This window comes from Nyctibius grandis, chromosome 4, assembly GCF_013368605.1.
Source record: "Nyctibius grandis isolate bNycGra1 chromosome 4, bNycGra1.pri, whole genome shotgun sequence".
Taxonomy (NCBI): domain Eukaryota; kingdom Metazoa; phylum Chordata; class Aves; order Nyctibiiformes; family Nyctibiidae; genus Nyctibius; species Nyctibius grandis.
Window position 1 is genome coordinate 10,004,114 of NC_090661.1, and position 23,924 is coordinate 10,028,037.

At 38.9% G+C, this 23,924-nt stretch overlaps 1 protein-coding gene across 6 annotated transcripts in view; it reads right to left on the reverse strand.

Moving 5' to 3' along the window:
• Positions 1 to 23,924, reverse strand: part of OVCH2 (ovochymase 2) — a 38,741-nt gene that overhangs the window by 2,036 nt on the left and 12,781 nt on the right. For 2 of the 6 annotated variants that reach the window (XM_068397892.1, XM_068397891.1), the window contains exons 5-24: positions 19,082 to 19,189; positions 16,615 to 16,724; positions 15,842 to 15,933; positions 14,507 to 14,679; positions 13,671 to 13,766; positions 12,055 to 12,206; positions 11,092 to 11,287; positions 9,557 to 9,580; positions 8,068 to 8,158; positions 7,831 to 7,964; positions 7,287 to 7,427; positions 6,158 to 6,288; positions 5,672 to 5,765; positions 4,737 to 4,868; positions 4,250 to 4,330; positions 3,416 to 3,602; positions 1,833 to 1,902; positions 1,073 to 1,268; positions 821 to 972; positions 322 to 490 (exon numbers count right to left, since the gene is read on the reverse strand). In XM_068397892.1, coding sequence (XP_068253993.1) covers positions 322 to 490; positions 821 to 972; positions 1,073 to 1,268; positions 1,833 to 1,902; positions 3,416 to 3,602; positions 4,250 to 4,330; positions 4,737 to 4,868; positions 5,672 to 5,765; positions 6,158 to 6,288; positions 7,287 to 7,427; positions 7,831 to 7,964; positions 8,068 to 8,158; positions 9,557 to 9,580; positions 11,092 to 11,287; positions 12,055 to 12,206; positions 13,671 to 13,766; positions 14,507 to 14,679; positions 15,842 to 15,933; positions 16,615 to 16,724; positions 19,082 to 19,172 — 2,512 coding nt within the window. In that variant the 5' untranslated portion in view covers positions 19,173 to 19,189. Of the gene's footprint in view, positions 1 to 321; positions 491 to 820; positions 973 to 1,072; positions 1,269 to 1,832; positions 1,903 to 3,415; positions 3,603 to 4,249; positions 4,331 to 4,736; positions 4,869 to 5,671; positions 5,766 to 6,157; positions 6,289 to 7,286; positions 7,428 to 7,830; positions 7,965 to 8,067; positions 8,159 to 9,556; positions 9,581 to 11,091; positions 11,288 to 12,054; positions 12,207 to 13,670; positions 13,767 to 14,506; positions 14,680 to 15,841; positions 15,934 to 16,614; positions 16,725 to 19,081; positions 19,190 to 23,924 lie in introns of those variants that run through there. The other 4 variants (XM_068397893.1, XR_011047936.1, XM_068397895.1 and 1 more) reach the window with 4 other exon arrangements.

The following is a 23,924-nucleotide window of genomic DNA, read 5'->3' on the forward strand; positions in this document are numbered from 1 at the left end:
ATGTGTCAGTTCATGCCTCCCTACCTCCTCCCAACCCTAAGAAACAGAGCAGCAAAGCAGCAGTAAGGAAAACCTATTCATCAACATGAGAAATGCAACAGAGAGGGGAATAATAAAACATCCAGAAGAAATAAGATTTTCAGAAGTGTCTACTGATTTAGATTCGTCTGTTTCTGGGCATTCAGCGAGGGGTATTTTAAACAGCCAAGATTTCGGGAAGTGCTGGACACCCAAATATAAAAATGGCATCCTGGAAAAGACCTCAAATTAAGCATCTAGCAATAGCAAAAGGATTCATTCAATTGTTTTTTTCATACGTACCACTACTATTAACACTCTCCTTTATCCAGTCAACAAAAACACCAACATTTGTGTATACTCCTGGGTAGCTCTTCCTTCCACATCCGAAGCCCCAGCTAGTGATTCCATGAAGGGTGTAAAATCCTGAGTTATCTTCTGAAGGACAAACTAATGGGCCACCAGAATCACCCTGCACAAGGATAAAGGAATCTCGTTATGAGCTAACATCACTCCTTATGTTTTTAAAACACCAGTTCAGCTATGAGAGGTCCCACCTGCTCATGTGTTTGGGGGTTTCTGTTTTTAAAAGACAGAGAAAGAAATAACCTTTGTTCAAGGGACGTACCTCTTTTTGCAATATGAGTAATTAAAATCCTACTATTAAGGAGTCTTTCACTGTAAATCACCTACAGTCTGTTTGCAAGAAAATAGCTCTCCATGAGGTGTTAACACTCCTCTTTTCAGAACCCATCTGGCCATACCCAAGTGTCAGAAGGCAAAGGTGATGTGGTCGACTTACTGTGCATGAGTCCTTGCCTTCTTCCAGAGGGAATCCAGCACAGATCATCCTCTGGGTCACTTTACTGGGAAGATTCACATAATAGCTCTGGCATGTGTCAAGCACCAGGATGGGGACTTCCAGCTGATGCAGTTTTTTCCCCTTTTCTCTGTCTTGAAGTAAAAGACATCTCAGAAACCAGCAGAGGCATGAATTAGTATTTTAAACACAGCTACAGCATGCTCAACCTTCGAAATGGCAAAGACTGCATACCTTCTTCATGTGCACCCCATCCTGTGACAACGCACACCCTCGAGGGCTGAACCGCCTCCTCCTTGGCAGGGAGGCACACTGGGCGCACGTAGTGGTTGAATTCTAAGGGCTCAGCCAGTTGCAGTAAGGCGATATCAGAGTCCATAGTGGTCTTGTTAAAACTTGGATGTATAATATACTGCTTTACTGACCTTTTCTAGGAAAGCAAGGACATTGACATTTGCTGAATGACTTGCGAATTTGAGTCTTTAAGTAGCTTTGGTTTTATAAATTTTCAGGCCATATACAAGATGCCTTAAGAGGAGGAAACATTTAAAAGCAGCTGCTGAAGCCACCAGCTTTCTTATCTTAACAAGTCAAGAATATGCCTCTTGGACATGGATTGGGGAACATGCAGGAAACTCCATCCAGCAAGTGTAGGAAGAGGGTCTTGGAAAACTGTTTGTCCAATCCGAGCAAAGTGGGAAGTTGTGCCCCAATTATTTCTGTCTTGGTAATAGTCACCAGGGAATTTAGAGACAATACACTCCTCACTCACACATCCTCCAGGACACTGAGCTTCGGAGTTCATTACTGGTGAAGGCACAGATCTGTGTTGATACAATTTCTTTGACACAAAAGCTGTTGTGTAAATGCAGATTAAGGTCAGCATGCAGGCTGTTAGATTGCTGCACCATGAACAATTTTGGAGATGCATTTACAGTAAAAACTATTTTGCAAGATTGATTTCTATTTTATTATTAAGCAGAACTTATAGTACCTGTCTGTGTTCTTGCTCTGTAAGATCATGAAGTCCTGTTACCACCATCCATAAGTCTCTGTATAGATCCCTAAAAAAAAAAAAAAAAAAGCCTAAGTACATTCTCAGGCTGGTATGACAGCATTCTTGAAACCTGTGAATCTTAAAACTTTCCCCACCCAAAATAGATACTAGAGCACTACATAATCCTGGGCCAACAACCCCTAAGGCCCATACTCCCAGACAAATCTATGGAAATCGTCCCACTGACTTCTAGGGAGCAGGAAATATTCTCATGATGAGGCAGTAGGATCTCTCAAACACACAGCAAACTGAGAGAAAGGTCACTTTTATAAGGACTGGGGGTGTCTGATGCAGAACACAAGGCCTGCATCCGTGGTCCACAACATCCAGGCACAGTGCTGGTCCCTACCTTCTTAATGAAAAAATGGATGACCCCTAAAACATTACTACCTATCAAATGATATAAAGAAACACAACAGAAACATTTCGCCCTTTGGTTTCTTAACCAAACCCTCTCACTGTCTGAAAACCCATCATAACTCCCTGATAAAATTAGGGAGTGTAAAATCGTTAAGCCACATATGCAAATTCTGATTTGATGGCAACGTGCAATAGAGAATTCCTCCTTAATACAGCTCTTAAAGCAGTACCTTCAACACAGTGCGGCAATGCTGCTGACAGAAAATTTTGCAAACTAATTATTTAGAAACTTAAAAGCCAAAGTCCAAAATTCAAAACAGCACTTGCATTTCAGATCCTCAGTTTTGTGGGAGTGGGGAAGAGAATCAAAGAAATGGAGAATATAGATGTCTGAGCATCTTTGGCATTCGGGGCTTTTGAAAGCTTATCCTCATTTTCACGTAATGGCAACTTTATTTGTAAACAGGCTAGAATGCCTAAATATCAGTAATACTGGGAGGATTTTTAAAAAATATTTTAATGATCCAATGTATGTGAATTTTAAATTAATGTACTCGTGATTAATTTGAACTTCAAAACAGGCAGTGTTCAGCCTAAGAGATGAATAAACAAACTGCAGTTTAGAAAGTATTTTAAAGAGTCTGAAAGTCGCCAGACTATCCTTTTGTCTCCTCTCAATAAAGACAGAAAGATTTCTGTGTAATATGATTTAACAGATTGATAGGTTCTTAAGGGAATGGCATCAACCCTGTGCACAAAAGCCTCCTGTATGTCCTCCAAAACCTACACAAATTCAGTAATTTTAAAATTTGTGGATAGGTTGATTCTACCTGGATGAAAACATGCTCTGTAAATGACCCAACCACAAACAAGTTACCTAAGAGTAAGTGATGGATGACAAGGGACTTAGTATCTTGTCGTCTCTTCTGAAAACTGATTTGAATGAAAACCAAGCCTGCAGAAGCAGGCTACTTACTTCCTTAGTAGCCACTATGATCCTAGAACATGTGTGTGGAACAAAAGAATCCAGCGCCAGTGTGAGCTGTAAGTAGGTGGTAATTGAAACTGTGCCAGCCACTCTGGGCAGAACCACCGTGCTGCAGAGACGCACTGTGCAATTACAGACTTTCCCAGGGAAAGGTTTATCCCAGTGTACTTACTTAGAATTAAAGCAGTGAGCAGCTGTGACAACCCATTCTTTGGCAAGAACTGCTCCTCCACAGATATGCTCATCTGAAATTTGTACACTGACCTGCCAAGGCCATGAGTATGGTACAGCTTCTTCACCTCCAATTATCCTACTGAAGATGAACCTGGGCTGATTTGAAGGCATTCCACAAATATCACCTGAAACAGAAAGCACTGATGTCTCAAGAAGTTTTTAGAGGTTAAGATTTGGAGAAGCAAAGAACAGTCCATTTAAGAGCTACCCCACAGCTGCTCAAGCTTCCCCCCCCCCTTCCCTTTTTTGCTAAATCTTTCAGCTTCCCTCATTTTAAAGGATCCAAGTGTTTAGAGATAGCATGAGGAGATGATCTTAGCAAAAGCAGAGCTTCACCAAGATGAAAGCAACTGCTTACCTTCAAAAGTTTTAGCCTCAAACCTACAATGAATATGGATTCATCCCATTCTCCATAAAGTACTGGAGGGGAAAAAGGGAAGTTCTAAAATGCCGGTTATTATTTTCAACTACCCTGTACTCTTTGCAATTATTTTCACCAAAGAATGTAGGTGTAAAAACTGACATACAAGTGGAAATAATGTCATTGCATTGCTGTAAATAACAAGATGAAGGAAACAACAAAAATTATGTTCTGCTATTCTAAAGCCGAAGCATAGAAGTGTTACTATTAATCTCTATTTCCTCAAAATCTCTTAATGAAAAATTCTGGGACAACTGCATCCATTAAATATTTGGAGAAAACACCATTTAAATTATAGTCCAGAAGGTATTCCCTGTTTCCATGAAGAGAATATAACTCGGGTTGGCTTACCTGTTGTAACCTGTATTTCTTCTTCAGTCATATCCATATCTTCAAATTCTTCTTCACTAGTTGAATCCAGAGTATCCAAATCTAGCAAATGAAAACAGCAAATGTGTTAGCAGACTGCCTTGAGTGATACTTTTACTACACAATCACTTTTATTTCCTTTTTTATAATTTTTGTAGGAAGAATAGATTTCTACAGTAGGGATCTGTGCTATTACATCTTCACATGGTAGTAAAGTGCCATTTAAAATGCACCAAAATACTCTTACACAAAACAAAACTCTGAAGTTTTGGGTAGATTTATTGTTTCTCTTCACCCACTCAATAAGCCCTTTTTTTAATGCCTCAATAGGTTCACAATACCATTTTTTTCACTGAAACAATTCGTTAGATGACAATCTCCTAGATCAACATGATTCTGAATAGTCAGATTCACTGAAGAGCTCTTTGTGCTGCCCCAAAGAGGCAGTTTCCCAAGTTACCCCTATTACCTGTTACATGAACAAAAGAGATTGTAGCTCTGAATCCTCCAAAGGTCTCTGTTTCATCAGAGTGAAAGACAACCAACATGATGGCAGAGGAGCTTAGAAGAGGTGCTGGTAGGGCAAATCCACACGATTTAGCTAAAGACGAGAAAGCAAAGGTTCACTGCAGGTTAACATGTACTTTTTCATCCTTCTCTCTTTCAACAGTGGGTACCCAATATTCAGTGTATTCCAGCTCTCACACAGGAGGGTAAAAAGGTAACTATGCACAAGAGAGGAGTACAGATAAGCGGACTGAGGCTGAAAGACTGTTCTATTATTCCTGACAGTCTGTCCTTGTTCAGTATTTATCTCATAAGAACAAGGAGATTCTTGCATTATTTCACAAGAGTCTATTGCAGCACTCACACTCACAGGTTGTCATTACATAGAGAACACACTGGAAACTCGATTTCCCCTTGTTAGTGTTTCAGACTAGCATCAAGCAAGTGCTGAAATCAGTTGATTGGGACAGGTCTTCCTCTCGTTCAGTGTAAGCCAGGGGAATCTCCAGCAAGATGGCAAGAATGACATGAATGCTCATCTGGAGTGAAGAACAACTGGACTCTGAAAAGGAGACCTCTTGAGTGCTTTCTGTGTCTGATCGTTAGTATAAAAACAAATTATTGTGTTATGCCCTTTTCTTTATTTACATGAATGTGGAACCGCATTTTGTATAGAATTTAAATACACAAAACTGTTCTGTTCAATGTGGTTTTGCCTCTGTAAGTGGAACAGAAGTAGCAATACCTGCAAGTATTTTTCAAGGTACTGAAACTAGTACCTATAACATCACCTGAGATTCTAGAGGCGAAGTTGATTTTAGACTGTAGAACAGGGCTAGTGAAAGTCATAAAAGAAATAGGTCATCCCCAAAACATGTCAAAAATCAAAAGTCAAACCAATTTCCTCCTCTTTTCCCACATCTTCATACACAGTCACAGCATCATAAGAGCAATCTTCACTCTCTTCTACTTCAAAAGACTGGTACGTAAGCTTTAAATAAAGAATGAAAAAGTGAACGTTGTTAAATTCACACAGAAAAAATTCAAAGATCTATAACACAATCTTTAGGATTCTCATTGATTCCTTTAGGGTTTGGTTTCTGTGACATTCAGACCTCTCACAGGTGATACCTAGCGTATTACATTCGCTAGAAGAATCTGTCATGATAAAATTTAAACCAGGAATCCTGTTTTACTATAACCTAACAGAAAAGTCAAAACCTATCTGGCTTTTAGGATGGAAAGTGATTTCTCTTAACTGCATCCAGCAGCATTATTCAAGCTTGTGTTGCTTGATCTTGCTTGTCCTTAGCTGCATAATTTCTTTTTAACTCAACGGTGCCCACTTTCATTCTGTAGACACAAAAAGGGCTCACATTGTACCTTGACTACATGGTCCTCTGGTGCACAAATAATCCATTGACAGTCTGCCATGTTGCTGTAGTTCTCTGGATAGTGCATACTTTGTAACACTCCTTCTTCAAAAAGGACAGCTAAGGACTCACAGCCAGAATCTGGAAATCCAGGAAAACAAAAATGGAGGCACTGCGATTTCCTATTAAATCATTCACCAAAAAAAAAATAAATCCAGAAAAATTCATATGGTGCTTTCACACAGCTGAAAAAGAGAACAGGACAAGAGCAGCAATCCAAATCCTTCTGTTTGAAAAAGATGCAAAGAAAATTTTTAATCTGTTCCCAGGCAGAAGAGCACTTCAACCCATGACTGTAGCATTCCCCTTTGGCCCCAGGCAGGGCACTGCAGGCACAGGTACCTGTGTGGGGTGACAGAAGAGCAGGACATGGGCATGTCAGAAGAACATTTGCCAGCTTGCTTTGGAGAGAAAAGTGGAGACATAAAACACAACCAGAGGACATGTCTTCCTGATGGGCTAAGCAGTGGCAAGGCCTCTCAGAGGGCATTCCTCCCTACACTCTGCCCTTACACTCTGCAAAGGAAAGAAACTAGCTGGAAAAGCAGCAGAAACAGGAACAACAGGTGTCTGTCTGTCTGTAACTGGATTGTCTAGACTCAGCAGATGGCCCTTGGGCCTGCTCCTTAGTGATGGTGAACCACTCTGCTCAGCAAAACCGAAAGCCATTCTCCACGACATATATATTAGCATCAGCTGCCTCCCTCAGGGCCGCTCCGTGAAAGCATGCTTGGGACTAGCAAAGCAGCTTTCATCTGGAAATTCTGCTCATTTGACTAATCCTTTTAATTGAGTTTTAAAACATTCTGGAAGTAGGGAGGGAAATGAGATCTTGTATAAAGTGGATGGAGAGGAGGCAAAGTTAAAGGAGGGCTTCTCTCAACAGCACCTATTCTATCTCTTTCAGGCATCCCAGTTTCTCCATAATGTCACACAGCAGCCTAACCACACTTTTGGTTCATAACATCATCCACGTAGAAATATCATAGAAGCTTCCTCTAATTTATTCTCTCCTGAAATTTTTTTTTCAGGCCACCACCCAAGAGTGCAGATAGGTATATTACTTGTCTTAGACTTACTAGGAAGAATATCTGGTATGACCACTTTGTAGGTCATGGAAAAACCAGTTCCATAATCCTTGTTGTCAGAAACAAATTTCAGCCTTACACTATTGGAGCCAATCAAAATAGGTAATGGAAGATCTCCTCCACAGAATTTCCCTGAAATATAATATTAGAGAATAATCACTGTTTAGTCACTTGAGAAAACTTGCATGTACCATTTTTAGTACTTAGCTATAAAAATTTTAGGATGAAAAGGAAATTGCCTATTCATTCCTCTACATTCCCTATTAATCCATAAGCCCAAATAGATGCACACTATTAAAAACTGAAAATCCTTGACACGAGAAAGTCATATGCTGACACAGTTCCCTACCAGGCATTTTCCATTCCTTTCTCCTCCCACACTCTGTCTTTTATTTTAGATCATATATCACAATGTATTCGTCATGAAAACATAAGTAAACCATAATCAACTGCAATGTCCTCATTGGGTGTACTTGCTGTTAGAATGAGAGTACACTGACAGATTATTTCAAAGAATAAGGGGATGGCAACTCACCAACAAGTCTGTCGTCTTTTGAATAGACTGATAAAGAATCATAGTCACAAAATGTTTCTGGCTCTATATCAAAGTGGGAAAAACGAAGCAATATATAATTCCCTTCTGGTACAAACAGAGTCCATACACACAATCTGGAACAACAAATTAGTTCCCATTCACAAAACTGCAACAAAAAAAACGACTACACCGGTAAGGGGAATAGTTTCTGGGGAAAGACTGTGTTTTGTCACTTACTGGTGGTTTTGATAGAACTGTTTAGGACTTCCAGGAAAATTTAATTCTCCTTCACTGTCAGGGAGTTTGCCATCTTGAATGCTACAAAATGCTGCATTGTAGAGTTAAAACAAAATAGAAGGAATCAGGTTTGACACATATGCAATCATCTGTTCCATCAAAAAGCTCAAACACCTAGAGAACACTGTGAGACCTCAAGATTGCTCAACTGTACCTTGTTTCCGCTGGCACACTGATGCTGGGTCTTCTCTCTTTTATTTGGAATTATGGTAAGTCAGTTTTAAAACACATAACTTGGAAGCAAAAATGAAGCACTGCCAATGCGCTATCCTATTTTATTGTAAAAATGGCAATGCTTGCTTTTTACCCTAAAGAAATTATTTGTTAAATGAGGATTTCAGTACAAATATTTTTCAGGGAGGAAAAACGCATACCTCGGCATAAGAAAAGTGTTCATTGCAGCCCATTTGTAATAACATTCTTAGCTACATTACAGCAGGAGACTTTTGCAACAGTACAATATGGTATTAAAGACACTTTAATAGAAGAAGCAGAAGCTTTCCTCTCCAGATAAGCGTCACTAGAAACACAATTACTCACAAAAATTATCTCCGCTTGCCTTTCCTTCTCCTTGCAAGGTAAGCCAGCAAGACATTTATCAACAACTACGTATATGAAAACAAATTTAAGGAGTCACGTACTTGTATGATTATCTTACCTGAAGCGTCCTAGGAAGACCAGTAAAAGATTTCAAAAAGACACAAACAGCACTTAAATACCCAACTCTCATTGGCGACAGCAAGTCTATGCAAACTGACTGTGTGCCCAAGCTCATTTATCGTCTGAAAAATTTCACTCTAGATTACTAAAATTAAAATTTTAAGATCTAGTTCACAAGAATTGTTTCTGGTATCTTTACGTGAACTTGCACCTAGATGAACAAAGTGTCCAACAAGAACATAAACATGGCAGAATCAAAGTAAAACTTCAATTTTAAAACATGTTACATTCAGGTTTTGGTTTTTTTTTGCATTTTATTCATAGAAATAGACACCAGACAAGTAGATAGATTCATCATAGAATGCGCAAAAATACTACTAATTTCCCTCATACTTTCTATTTAGAATCTTTATTCTTATACAGAATCAACTTCACTAACTAGATTTCATGCATTGCTTGAGGTTCTGTTCTACATTTTTCCCATTCATTTTATTTGCACTTCAGTAAAAAAATGGCTTTATATATGTAGCTGTCTTAAGGAAAATTCTTTTTTGAAGGCACCAGTACATAAATATAACCCTACATAAGTAATTTTTTTTTACAGAACCAGGAGTAAAAAAAATATATATTTAAAGTATACATTTAAAAGTGCTTTGATGAGTCAAGCTTCTTCACATTTCTTCCTTCGTAGATTATATATCAGACTATTTTGGGGGTCTTTTTATGCTCTTACACAGATAGAAGATACTGAAAAATACACTGTACTCACCTGGGGAGCTTTTCATTTTCAGATCTAATAAAGGAGAGATAGGGAAGGGGGTGGAAAAAGAATAAATTACTGTAATTTCACATTCACAATGTAGGCTTTATTTTTATCTCTGTGAAATGGTAATTTTATACAGCTAGCACTGAGGCAAATGCAAATGCTTCTTGGGGACACAGTGCCTACAATAAACTAGGCTTACAATTAAAACAAAATTGCAAGTTCAGGCACTGCTGAATAAACAATTCTGGAGTAGCCATTTCTAGAATTAATCATACATTGATAGGCCACTGCTCGGTCTGAGCAGCACAGTACTCTCTTTCTACGTACTTATTTAGTAAATACTATACATTTCAGGTAAGGGTAGCAGAATCCAACTGCTAGCATCACATCAGGGACACAGAGACATTACGCCTGACGGCAAGTACAGTTAAGACCTTTTGCACCAATGTGAAAGTATAAAAGAGCGAGGAATGAAAACCTAGTGCAATGCAATTGAGAACTGGGTTTTCACTTTACCTACCAAATCGCTTTTTCTGTTCACTGGAGCCAACACACTTTAACTACCACAATAACTAATCATATTTTTTTTTCCTGATAATAAAATGGGCCAACTAGTAAATTTTTAATAAAAAGACCCTGCCTCTCTCTTTTCTTTTTTTTTTTTTTTAATGAAAACCAAAATTTTTTTCAGAAGCTAAATCTTTTTTGTTTTTCTCCGACGTTATGAGGGTTTCTTTTTTCAATCACCAGTTGAAACTGGTTTCTAATGGGAAAGCTTTTTTTTTTTCTCTTACGATTTTTTTTCTTATCATTGACTAGCAAAACCTCTTAAACACCACTCCTCAGTTTTTCAGTTCTCTGTGTAAATTTTAACACAATCTCCAATACCTTTTAATGAAAATAGCCCAAAGTGGAAGAAAATATTAATTCAGTTTCTTAATGCTCTGCGTGAAGTTCACCCCTGGACAGACTGTCATTTATATCTCCAGTTCCATGACTTTGAAAGTGATGGATAATTTTCATGCTGTTCCCCTGCACAGAGGGCATACGTAGCCTTTTGGGCAGAGTAAGCAAAAACACTTCTGAGAGCATGACTTTTCCCTACGTACTCAAATGTCTGATCCAACACATTTTAGCTGAGAAAAATGAAAAGTGACTTCAAAGAGGTGCGTATGGAATTTCAGACACTTTCAACTGGTGAATTTCCACTTAAAAACAAAAATACCATGCTAACTGGCTAGCTGGATAAAAGGACCATTCTTAAAAATAAATATATATATGTATACACACACACATATAGTCCAAGTAGTAGTCAAAGTAGAAGAGAAGCAAACGTTTACAATGCTCTCCATTTGTTTTTGGCAACTTCCAATCCGTATCATATACTTAAAGGCATTGTGAAATGCTATAGTGCTTTGCCAGGAAAATGTGGAAAATATAAGTGCTATATCTTGAAAAAGATAAAATTCAATTAAATATTACTATGAGACAGAAGAGTCGTCAGAAGTGAGGGACACATTACTGTGGAGACTTAATACCAGCACTCATGTTCTCTTGAATCCAGGAAAGCACCGCACTGAGGTCTGTGAATATTCCCGGAGATCCTCTGTTGTAATGTTTCTTCTTCTCATTACTGATCCAGCCACGAGCACATCCCATCCCCCAGGAGATGACACCAGCGAGAGTCCAGGCACCATGCTTACGTCGGCACAAAAGAGGGCCTCCAGAGTCTCCCTGTAAAAAACAAGTAAAAGCCCACAACCCATAGCTTACAGAAGTGTGTACATACCCCTGAGCAAGCCTTAAAGAGTTTATTGAGTTCTCTTTTGTGCCACACTAACAAACCTGCAACACAGGGAATAGTAATTTTTTTAAAAACTGTGACAAAAGACACTTTATTTTTTATTGTGTTTAGTCAGGATTGTCAAGAGTGAGAGAGAGACTAATTCCCTCATGGGTGCACCTCTGTTGTGTTTTAGCATGTAAAAAGGAGCGAGATTTTTTTTTACCCTCATGACAAGGAACAATCACTTAACCTTTACCTCATTTCCTTTCCTTCCTGTAATCTAAGGCAATAGTTTCTACTTTCCTCCTTATGCTCTTAGCAACATTAACTAATTAATTTATCAAGTGTTCTGAAGCTAGAAAGCCCTAAGCATTATTGCTTATTGCTCTCAGGAACCTGCCATTCCGGCAAGCAATGCCAGATACAGATCTAATTTATAATTCCAGGTGACTCATTAGTACAAAGATTCAGTATTAACTATAAGCACAATTGCAAAATTGCTTTCAGGAACCTGTCATACAACTCATAATGATAATTAAAGTGGAGTCATGTAATTAAGTGCATTGCCCCATACAGAACCTTTGAAAGAATTCACATATCAAAATAAATACACTCTAAATATTGCATTTTACAGTGTATGTATTCACTTAGGCACACAGAGCCTTGAGCTTCCGAGAACCACTCGTAGGCACACAAGGCTCTCTGTTCAGCTGACCTGGCAGGCATCTTTTCCTCCATCTGGAAATCCAGCACACATTATAGTGTCATCTTGGATGGGTTTCTTTAAAGTTGATAATGCTCTTGAACACTCCTTACTGTTTAGGATTGGCAGATTGACTTCATATAAGACCTGAGGGAGTACTCCATCTGAAATACAAAAAAATCTGTTCATAAGAAATGCTGAAAGGTGAACTTAACATCACTACTAATACAAAAAAATAAAGAATTGGATAAAGAATGGTGGATAAAGAATTGGCTGGATGGTTGCACTCAAAGAGTTACGGTCAAAGGCTCAATGTCCAAGTGGACACCAGTGACGAGTGGCGTTCCTTCAGCGGTCAATATTGGGACCAGTGCTGTTTAACATCTTTGTCGGTGACATGGACAGTGGGATTGAGTGCGCCCTCAGAAAGTTTGCCAATGACACCAAGCTGTGCGGTGTGGTCGACACGCTGGAGGGAAGGGATGCCACCCAGAGGGACCTTGACAGGCTTGTGAGCTGGGCCTGTGCAAACCGCATGAAGTTCAACACGGCCAAGTGCAAGGTCCTGCATGTGGGTCAGAGCAATCCCAAGCACAAATACAGGCTGGGTGGAGAATGGATTGAGAGCAGCCTTGAGGAGAAGGACTTGGGGGTGATGGTTGATGAGAAGCTCAACAAGAGCCAGCAGTGCGTGCTTGCAGCCCAGAAGGCCAACCGCATCCTGGGCTGCATCAAAAGCAGTGTGGCCAGCGGGTCGAGGGAGGTGATTCTGCCCCTTCACTCTGCTCTCATGAGACCCCACCTGGAGTGCTGCGTTCAGCTCTGGGGCCCCCAACATAAGAAGGACATAGAGCTGTTGGAGCAAGTCCAGAGGAGGGCCATGAAGATGATCAGAGGGCTGGAGCACCTCTCCTATGAAGACAGGCTGAGAGAGTTGGGGCTCTTCAGCCTGGAGAAGAGAAGGCTCCGGGGAGACCTTTTAGCAGCCTTCCAGTACCTGAAGGGGGCCTACAGGAAAGCGGGAGAGGGACTTTTCACAAGGGCATGTAGTGATAGGATGAGGGGTAACGGTTTTAAACTGAAAGGGGGTAGATTTAGATTAGATATTAGGAAGAAATTCTTTACTGTGAGGGTGGTGAGACACTGGAACAGGTTGCCCAGAGAAGTTGTGGCTCCCCCCTCCCTGGCAGTGTTTAAGGCCAGGTTGGATGAGGCTTTGAGCAACCTGGTCTAGAGAAAAGATGTCCCTGCCTGTGGCAGGGGGGTTGGAACTAGATGATCTTTAAGGTCCCTTCCAACTCAAACCATTCTATGATTCTATAAAAAAAAAAATAATAAAAGAAAAAGAATTGTAAACTTGCTCCAAGCCATATTATGGTTACATAAACATCTAGTTTTATGTACATAAGCAGCTTTACTTGAATAAATGTTTCAAAACTGAAATACAGGTCTATATATTGTAGCGACCCATTTTGAGATAATTCACAGGTAGGCACAGAAGCTAGCAAAGATCCCATTTTGAGATTACCAATCTTATGACCAGTTGATGACCTATGCAATCAAGCTCTTAGCTTCAGCAATAAGACACTGAGAAACCTGAATGTCAAAGAACAATTCAAGTGGCTTACTCTCATTTAAACGGCCCCAACCACAAGCAGTGCAAATATATCCTGGTTCAAACTTTTCACCTGGATCAGGAAGACACGCTGGCAAAACTGATGAACCTGCCACACATGGACATGAATTTTATTGATAAGTACTTGAAAGAATAACAACAAAAAGCTTCCTTTCTCAGTTTTTTTAAAACTAAGAAGTATTGTTATTTATGTGGCATCTGAAAAATTAATGTGGCATTTGACAATTTATCTGTGCCTCTCCACTTTGCAGTGTTTTGGAATGGAAAAAGAAAGCCAGAAGCACCACAAGCTTAACAGCTGTCCTCCCCTCACCTTTGCCGTTCCCTTATAGCCCCCAGACGGACCATGCTGCCACTACTAAAGATAATCCCTTGCTCCTTTCTGCAATCTGCAGGAAGGAAAAAGAGGGCAAATAGCAGAGGGGGTGCAAGTAAGGTACAGACAGTACTGCGGTATGCTCTGAGCTCTGGTCTGCCTTTGACTAGTTTTACTGTTCACCAGCGGCAGAAATCTCCACCTACACCTTGGATAAAAAATAAAAACACATATTTGGTCAAATTTTAATCTCCTGCATACAAAGAACGATACCTTTTTCTTTAAAGGAGTATTAAGTCTGAAGAAGACTATTTAATTCAACTGATACATTTTTCTGACTTACTTCGGGTATTTTAAATACTTCAGTTGCAAAATACTCTGGAGATTTTTAGTGGTATAATCTGACAGCTGTGAAATGGGATTAAGCTGAGTTTCAAGACTTTTCACAGCATGTGGGAGAAAAAGGCCTTACCATCCCCACTGAAAAAGGTCACAGATAACTATGGCCTTACTGAAGTTGAAGGCTCCATCCAGCTTCAGAAGGGCAATGTCATAGTTCATCGGCCTTCTGGGGTCAAAGTTTGGATGCTTAATGGCATATTTAACAGAGAGTGTCTGCTCGCCATTCTCCCTGATCCTCAAATCATGCTCTCCTGCAGTGACGTTCAAGTACTGGAGCAGGTTCCTGTAGAATAGAAAAATAAAAGTTCAGCTACAGAATCTTCAAAATGAAGGGAAAAAATAAAGGGTTTTCTTAAACAGAAAAAAGTTACTACTACTGATAGCTAAACGCCTTTCATCCTCAGATTTTAGAGCACTTAATACGTACAGTCAGCAAGAGCTGAGTATGCCCCACGGTAGAAACTGGGCGATGAAAATGACTGGGAAGAAAGATGATTTAGCTACACTCCCACTGTGGTTTGGTGGTCCACTATAGAACCAAGTCCTCTTACTGTGTTTGTTTAAAACTGTTCAGTCACACTGCTTTTTGAAGAAGGAGGGAAGATTTGGACATAGGAAAGTGCAGAAAAAATAAGACCCCCTTCTCTAGCATTCTCAGTTTATACCTTAAGAACATAGTGAATCCTGCTTTAGGGCTCCAAGTAGCAGATCAGATGTGCAGCAAGGAAATGCAAAAGCAATCACTATAAACTTTTTATTCTGCTTCAAATTTATTCACCAGACTTGAAGCATTACTTTTGCGTCAGGAGGCTTTATGCTGATTTAGCTATTGCCTGTCCTTCTGTAGTTAATATATATATAACTCTGCAGTTATTGGCTAATTTGACCAAGATCTGATCACATACAATGCCAGATACAGATCAAATTTATAATTCCAGGTGACTCATTAGTACAAAGATTCAATATTAACTATAAGTGAAATAGAATCTTAGTGAAGCCACCACAGAATCAGGACTGAAACCTTCCATACAACATTCACAAACCTTTTTTTTTTTTTTAAGCACTAAGGCTATAAATCATCAGCATGCAAGAGGTCAGTACTATACCCATTCACCATTTCATTGCATATACTCTGCCCGTTGCTAGCTCTGGGAAAAAAAAAAGTTGCAGTCACCTGGTAATTGTAGTTATGTACAGATTTTTACCTACACTGCCAAAATCAGTCTCCACCAATCCCTGTAAGTTTATTTTATTCTTATTATTTTTGAGACATTCAAAGGTTTTGTTTTTTGTCTCTTTCTGTTAAAACATGGAAAATACTGGTTACAAATGAAAGGGTAGCACCTGTAAGTAATTGCCACAAAAAGAAGCTACAGCACACACACACTTTTACAATCAATGTTCTTCTGCACCTGCAGCCTGCTCCTGAAATATCACATCCATACCTGTCTAAGATGCAGTGAGCTGCTGTGACCACCCACTGAGCAGAAACAATGGTGCCTCCACAAAAATGCTTTTGTCTTCGTTTCAAGGAAACCTGCACCACATTTAAAAAAAAAAAAAAAAAAAAAAAGGCATGTCAACTAAAGAAAGTCTTTATATCTGCTCTGATTGCATTTGAGGAAGGAAGGAGAGAGTACATGCAGGTACACTCTGAAGATTCACATCGCTAAAGTACATGCTGCATTTCAAGCAAACACATTTTCATGGCATTCTTATGGTCCTTGAATCTAAGAGAACCTAAACCTTGCTGTTCCCCTCAGCTGTGTCTTGGTACCTGGATAAAAGCAACATACATGTAATAAATGCCAAGACACTGACATACACGGCACACTGTAAAGGTTATTAGTTAGTTGAGAATTTTTCCTTTGCAGCTCACTGGGATCACTGCAAATCCATGATGCCTGACAATAGTTGTAGGCTGGGGATGGTGTCCTATTTTTGAGCAGTTTCATCCATGCCTCTTTACCATAGACTAATCTCTTTCAGAAAGAATGACAAACAAAATAATAAATGATAAGCAAAGGTTTCGCAGAGAGCAGGACAGGTTCCACGTCCTCTCCGCCTGCTTCACTGCTTTTCTTAAAAGCAGAGTGGAGCTCAACAATACACTGTAAGTGTCTGTAAGCACAAAAGATACCTGTTTTCTTCTTTTGTCATTTCTATGAAAAGTCAGGACTTTTTTTTTGAAGATAAACCCACATTTGCTGGTGCAAACCTGCCATGGATGCGAGCCTTGTTTCACCTGGTTTCCCCCAACGATCCGAGTGAAAAGGTTAAGGTAACTCCATGGTTTTGTCTCTTGAACTTTCTGCCCACACTTAGGATCTGAGGAGTAAAAGGGGGAAAGATTTAGACTGGATTTTAATTTTTCTACTTTTTAGTAACATAGAATTGGAAGGCTTGGCCTGGCACAGAGGCCAGTGCAATCTCTCTGCCATGACAGGAACCTTCTTATTATTCCCAATACAAACTGCCCAGGCTAAGGCTAAATTGGGCTAAGAAAAAGGCAATGTACCTTATTTTGCAGAATTTCTCCAAGTGAGCACTTTTTGGTTTAGTTTTATCACAAATATTAAATTTTGCCTTCCATGAGCAAGTGTGCGTGTGTGTGTGTGTGTGGATACATACATATTAATGTTCTCATTAGGTCCATGCTTACTTGAACTTTCTGAATATCAACATTCTCTTTCAAGCAAGTTTTGGAATTATTTTGGGACTAAATCACTGTTTCATTATTGCTTTCAGCAATCTCTTTACACCCAGCATTTGTACTTAAAATATTTTGGACAAATGGGGTCAAAATGCACAACATACAGACCTTGATGACCAACAACAGTGGCCGAATTTCTCCAGAAAATCTACTGCTGGGCCAACTTTATTTCTTCTTAACTCACTATTGCTATCATCTACTATAGTTAAGTAAAGCTGATAATATCTATGTATTTGTAAAGGAGTATATTTATAGAAACAAATATTTGTGGTGATAACTACCGATTTGGTAGCATTTTAAGAAAGACAGAAGCAAAGCAACCAATTCTGCCAAGCAGCACATCATTACAAAGGAATTCTTTGTAGTGCGCTTCCCAAATCCAGCATAATTATTTTTTTCTTAAAGCTGTATGAAAATTCAATGAAGCCAAACACATCCCTAATACATTTTACGACAAATCCTGTTAAACACTACACTGGGAAAAATTTAACGTCCATAAACTTGGAATAATTTGTTGTTGTTCTGGCAGATAGGTGGCTGTATTCAAAGGATGGAGGACCAATACTTGTATACACTGTCTGGAAAACTTGGAATCCTCCAAACCATAAAATGCAGCTTACAACACCTATAAAAGGGGGTTTGCAATCACCCTCAGGATAACCATGGCTGATGCAAGTGATTACAGTGTCACAGTAATACTGACACAATGCTACTTACCGTAGCTTTTAAATAAAAAAAAGCTTGATATAGAAATGATCCAGTTCGTTTATCTGATTTTTTGTCATCCTTTCCTAATTCTCACTGCACCCACCTTTTCCCCATGTGCAAAGATACAGTGAGGGAAGAGGAAAGAGGAAACAGACAAAATTTTTAAAAATAGGATTTAGGTTTCACCAAAAGGGATTTGGTACTGGGGAAATGGGCAAAATAAATAAAATTTTAAAAATCAGATTCACAAACTAAAACTTTCCTTTTTTTCTTTCAGCATTGAATAAGTCTCTTCTCCTAATATATGCAAGATTAGCTTAAAAGTTACAAGTTAATATTTATATTAATATTATCCTAAACTTATGTTATCTAGATTTCAAAAAACTCTAAATTAACCTTCGGCACCGTGACATTTGTAAGCCCAAGAGATTCCTGACTGCTTTACAGACTGCTTCAGGACCAATGTTGTTCACTGGTCAGATGAGAGATTTCTATGTAAGCTGCATCACATCTGTCTGCATGGCAGGATGCTGAAACAAGACAAGACCATTCTACAGAATACTATGCTTTGGACTGCTTAAGTGAGCAACTTATGATGATGATTTAGATGCTACACCTGTTTTGACAGCCAAAATAGAGTTTCTACAATGAAAACAAGTGATTTGCAGAATTTAGGAAATCAAGCTGTAAATTTCCCTTTTTTTACCACTGCAAATTTAAAACAGAAGCAAAATGGTTACGCTAACAGCCAAGATGTGATTTCCATTCCAGTTTGCTATAAATCGGTAAATTTTCATGAAGGAAATAGGAACAATTGCAGTCATTATTTGTTCCAAAAAATGAATACTCTGGATTTTAAGATGTAAGACAATGGAAGAGAGAACTCACTGTATTTTCTTTGCAGCCCATGGGTACATGCTAAACCATCACCCTCATTAACTCGCTGCAAATCTTGAGAGTTATTTAATGTTATTAATTCTGAATCATCAAGGAATCGGACAAAAGTTTCGTAAGAATTACTTATTAAAAGATCACTTTCAGTTACAGACTTGGATTGGAACAAAAGTGAAGAATGAAAACTAGACCAATTATTCTAATGCTACCTTGTGTCTACGTCTGCGAGCTCTCAGAGATAAAGACTTAAGGGGTGAAACTAGTGCAGCTTCTTTATTTCAGCACTGACTCCCACGCTTCTCACTGCCTAAGAACAAAACTGTTAGTACTCAGAAAACTGTAAAAGCTAGACGTGAAGTTTTCATCCTACCTTTCTGAAGAGCGGATGGTACAGCATGAAACTCTGTAATACAAACCAGACCCGTCAGAAGTAACTGCAGCTTATTGGGGGCAATGCGCATCTTGGGGTGCTAAATGACTGAGTGAAAAGAAGAGGAGTTTTTATAAGGAAAAAGAAACCCAAATACTACACTGCAGGAGAACAGCAACTAATTGAAGCAGAAGTTACTCATTAATCCAGCCATAAAGCACTTACCTGCACAAAGAAGTTTTCCAAATTTAACGGACCATGATTCTTTTATACGCCGTTACTGAAGTCTTTGCTGTAAAATACTACCTAAAATCCTCCCTAAAGCTATTTTTTTCAGCCAAAATGACAAAATAAAGTTACCATTGCTTGCTTTGCTAGCAACACTTACCCAGGCTGATCTACACATCGAAGTAGAACACACATGAACAGAAGTGTCAGTTGCTATTTGCCCCTACAATATCTACAGCTTTTGAAAAGGTAATACTTTATATTTCCTGCACACTTTATATTTAGCCAATTTTACAGACCTGAGCAACATACCAAAAGTTCATCATTTTGTTGGCACCATGCTCACTGTAGTACAAGACAAAGACAGCTCTCTGCATCAGTGTCATTTTTTCCAAAGAGCAGTGTTTACATTCCATTTTTGAAAGGCAACTAAGGAGGACAGGGCTCAGCTTTATAAAAATATTTCAGTATTGCTGCAATCAGCAGCACCAGTTGCGAGTCACTTTGATGGCTAAGCTCCACTTTTAATAGCAATTTAAGTGCAAGTCTCTTAGAAGGCTATTCAAATCCTACATAAGGAACACAACAGCAGCTAAACTAAAAGATTTCACAAAACAGAAAGCATTAAGTTAAATTACCCTGCAAATTCGCCACTTAAAACTTTCATCTCAATCGGTTTTAGCAAGTATTGCCTGACTTGGAAATGACTGAATAAAGTGGTAAATACAATTAAAATACTATCTGACCTATCTTAAATTGATATGAAATATATAAGCACCAAGTAAGATGCTAACATCTTACATCATCAAGAGAAGCAATAGATTTACTCTGGATGACAGAAGCCACGAGTCTCATTTGTACCAGGAAGGGCAACAGATATTTATACCTGGGAACAAAGAAATATTTACACAAGACAGGGAAAAAGTTTGTTTGTGTTTTTTTAAGTGGTTGAGATCCTCAGCTTCCCCTTTCTTTGTAAAAAATAATTCAGTATTTCCACCTTCAATATTCCCACAAACCCCATAATTTTCACCTGGGAAATGTATCAAACTTTGAAGACAGAAACATGGGGTAAACAATACACGCTTGTTAATAAAAATTTCAGTCTTGAACACCTTCATAGTCCTAACTTACCAAAATTACATTTTTCAAGATGCCAACAGGTAAATGCAAAATAGATATTATTATTTTAAAATAAGTTGCAACAGTAATTAAACAGCTTCTCTTTTTGTAGTTACCATCACAATGGACAAGACTCATGGCTTTTAATTCTGCTCAGGCTCCCAAAGAAAACAATCTTACACTTGATTCATTAGCCCCAGTCCATTGAGTATGTTCTATTCTTTGGCCAAGGATTTCACAATACCCCCCCAATCCACCACCAGTCAACATCCCAACAATCATTTATATATTTATTCAAGTCTAGGTTTTTGTTGTTCTTTTCCTTTGCCAGTCAGAGGATTAAAAAAACAGCTTTTACCCTGAATATGCAATTTTGTAACAAACAACTGAATACAAACCCTGTCCTAGAAAGTCTGAGTTGCAGTTGTTTTTGCTGTTATAAAACTACAGAACTTCTTAAGACTGCAGTTTTCCTACCGGTCCTGTGGAAATCCCTAATTCTGCAACTTCTGAAACCTGCATCACCAATATCATTCCAGCTCTAATCAAAAACTTTGAAGACTCCTTCATTGATTAATCTGTATTTTGCAGAGACAAAACAAAAGCTCCAAACTCCCAAAATCAGTTCCACGTACGGTAGAGCTCTCTGATCAGCCACCACACTGACATCCTTTGGAATGATGCCATCCAACAGGATGATATAAAAACAAGAATAAACAATCTCTGCAGTTACAAGTGATGCTGTGCAAACTACATCTGTCACATTACTGATGAGAAACAGACACACCCGGCCCACTGGCAAATGCAGAAAAAAATCAGCTCATTTCAAATTTATGAGAGAGGCAACACTTACTGTGCAGCAGCCAAAGAGGTCAGAAAGAAAAAGCACAGAGGGGCACGTTCTGTACAACCTGCTCCTTATCTGGGATGGCAAAACAGAAGTGCAGCTTTCTTCTCCTGCTATACTTTGTTCTCCTCTTTTGCTACCTATTTATCTTTCTCCTAAAGCCGTTATCTTTATCTTCTGTGCAGCCAGAGGCACTAATGACTTTCCCTGCTTCCCTCACTGGATAGCTGCTATTGCTCCCAAAACTCGCAGCTTTGGCAGGCAGCGCAGCCAGCATCATTCCTCAAAGGCAGGCAAAGGTCACGTCCTACAACTTGATCTCCATCCACGCATGTGCTCTGAATCTCAGTGCAGAGCTGGCTTTGTATCCTGTTAGTGTCCTGCACCTTTGTAGTAAGAAAAACAAAACCATTAAATCACTAACTGTCCAAAAAGGCCTGATCCATGTTTTAGCAGGTAGAGCCAGTCCCTAGCCCCAAAATAATGATGCTAATTGATACTCGTCAGTCTGGCCTGTCCCTCCATTTGCTGTGCACTTGGAGAATAAAATGGTTGTAAATCAAAGTATGCTTGATGCTGCAGAAATGTATATATCTGCTCCTTCCTATGAGGTTATTAAAAAAATAAACACGCACACATAAAAATAAGTTTAAGACCAAGAGAAAGCAAAGAATACAGACAATAATAAACATCAGAACCTTCCAGGATGGTTGCTCTATTCTTCTGGGTTTGAGGAGTTTTTAAAGGGGGTCAAGGGCTGGTGGAAGGGAAGGCAGGCTGCTTTTCAGTGAAGGTGAGTGGACCACTGAGATGGCCAGACTGCAAGACATAAAAACCCACTTTCTGTTCTCGCTAGAAAACTTGCTTCATGTTGCTCCTCCTGTCCGAGAAGGAAGAAAGGTGGAAAATTTATTCACCTAGTGACAATGTGAAGTTTAAGAGAAGAGGGAACGAGGAGTGAAGGACAGAAGGTGGGGAGGGTAAAACAAGCAGCAAATGCTGGTTAGTAATTAACCTGTTAGAAGATCAGTAGAAAAGACACATTTAAATGGGACTGTTTTTTTTTGGGTTTGGTTGTGGGTTTGTTTTTTGGGGTTTTTTTTGTTTGTTTTGTTTTGTTTTTTTAAGCACAATGAGCTGTGTTTTCAAGGGTCCCTGATGACATTGAAACAGTTTGCAAGGTCCGGAAAACCTATTAGCTCAATAAAATTAACAGTTTCATATTTTAAACAAAATATAATGTCTTGAAATATTAAACTTCATAAATCTTATCATTCATGTATTACACTTACGAATCCAGTAGTTCTTAACTGAAAACAGATTTAGTTTTAATACGGATTAAATGTATTTATGTTTTGATGGTTATGCATGAATTTTGGTTTTCCAACAAACTTTTTTTCACCAGTTTTAGCGTATTGTAATTCCAATTACTTGATTCAAATTATGCCCAAGTTTGATGTAACAAGAAAATCAAGTTGAATTCTCAAGATATGCCCATTATTGCCTACCATTTCCCCAAAATGAAGACATTAAGAGGCATATAAAAGACCCTGAATAGCACCAGCACAAAACTCACTTCGATTTTAATATGCTTAAAAACCCACCACCACCCCCCACATATTGAGAGAAGTTAACCTTTCATTCACTGTTTTCAGCCAAACCCTTCATGTTACTTCAAAGATCAATGTATTGAAAAGCTGAGGGAATTACATCCTTGAAATTCTCAGTTCCTAGAATTAAAACATGAAATAACTCTTCAACTCACAAACATGTTTCTTCCTCTCCCTCTCTACAAATACAGTCTCATTTCAGAGCAGAACCATGCCATTCTGCCATGTTATGCCTTCAGTTAGGATTCATGTGATCGGGATTCGTGTACTTTTTTAGACCAGCAGAGATCATTGATAAATTTGCTTGACCTCCTGCAAAAGACAAACCACAGAATTTCACCTCAACATTCCCACATGAATCCTGCTTAAGCTAGTTTTATAGTTTAGGATTATAGCTAGGTTTGGGTAAACACTGCAAAAAAGATCTGCAAACTAAAATTTTGCAGTAATAATGCTCACAATGCTATCAATTCATTTTCCAGAAAGATTCATATCCATGATTTTTCAGTTGCTGGGACATTTTTTGGGAAGCAAAATGTTTGCCTGAAAATTAAGCTAATAAATATTTATAAAAAGGTCAGAGACAAAAGTTTTAAGTCATTATGATTTTGAACCTGTTTGATTTCCATCTATTAATAAAAACAGTGCTGACGATTGATTGCTACTATACCAAGGACAAACAGTAACTGTTCAAAACACAGAAGACAAGTGCTTCACAAGTGATCAAAAAAACTGATGTATGTTCCCACAGTGCTTGTAGGTTCACAGTAGCTTTAAACCAAGGCAAGTTTAGGCTGCTACCAAGAAGGCAGTTGTGCCCCATCTTCCATGAAAGCGCCTATTGCAGCCATTCCCCTTGTGCTAGCCTCAGCTCTGGTCAGGCTGTGTGGAGAGCTGAATGCTCTTCTTTTTTATGTAGCTGGACTTGCTTTTATAGCTGGATTGGTTTCTTGATCAAAGCTGTTACTCAAAAATTGAATGCTAGTGCCAATGCGAAGGAGGAGGAATGAATGCATGCACTAAACAGATCAGTCCG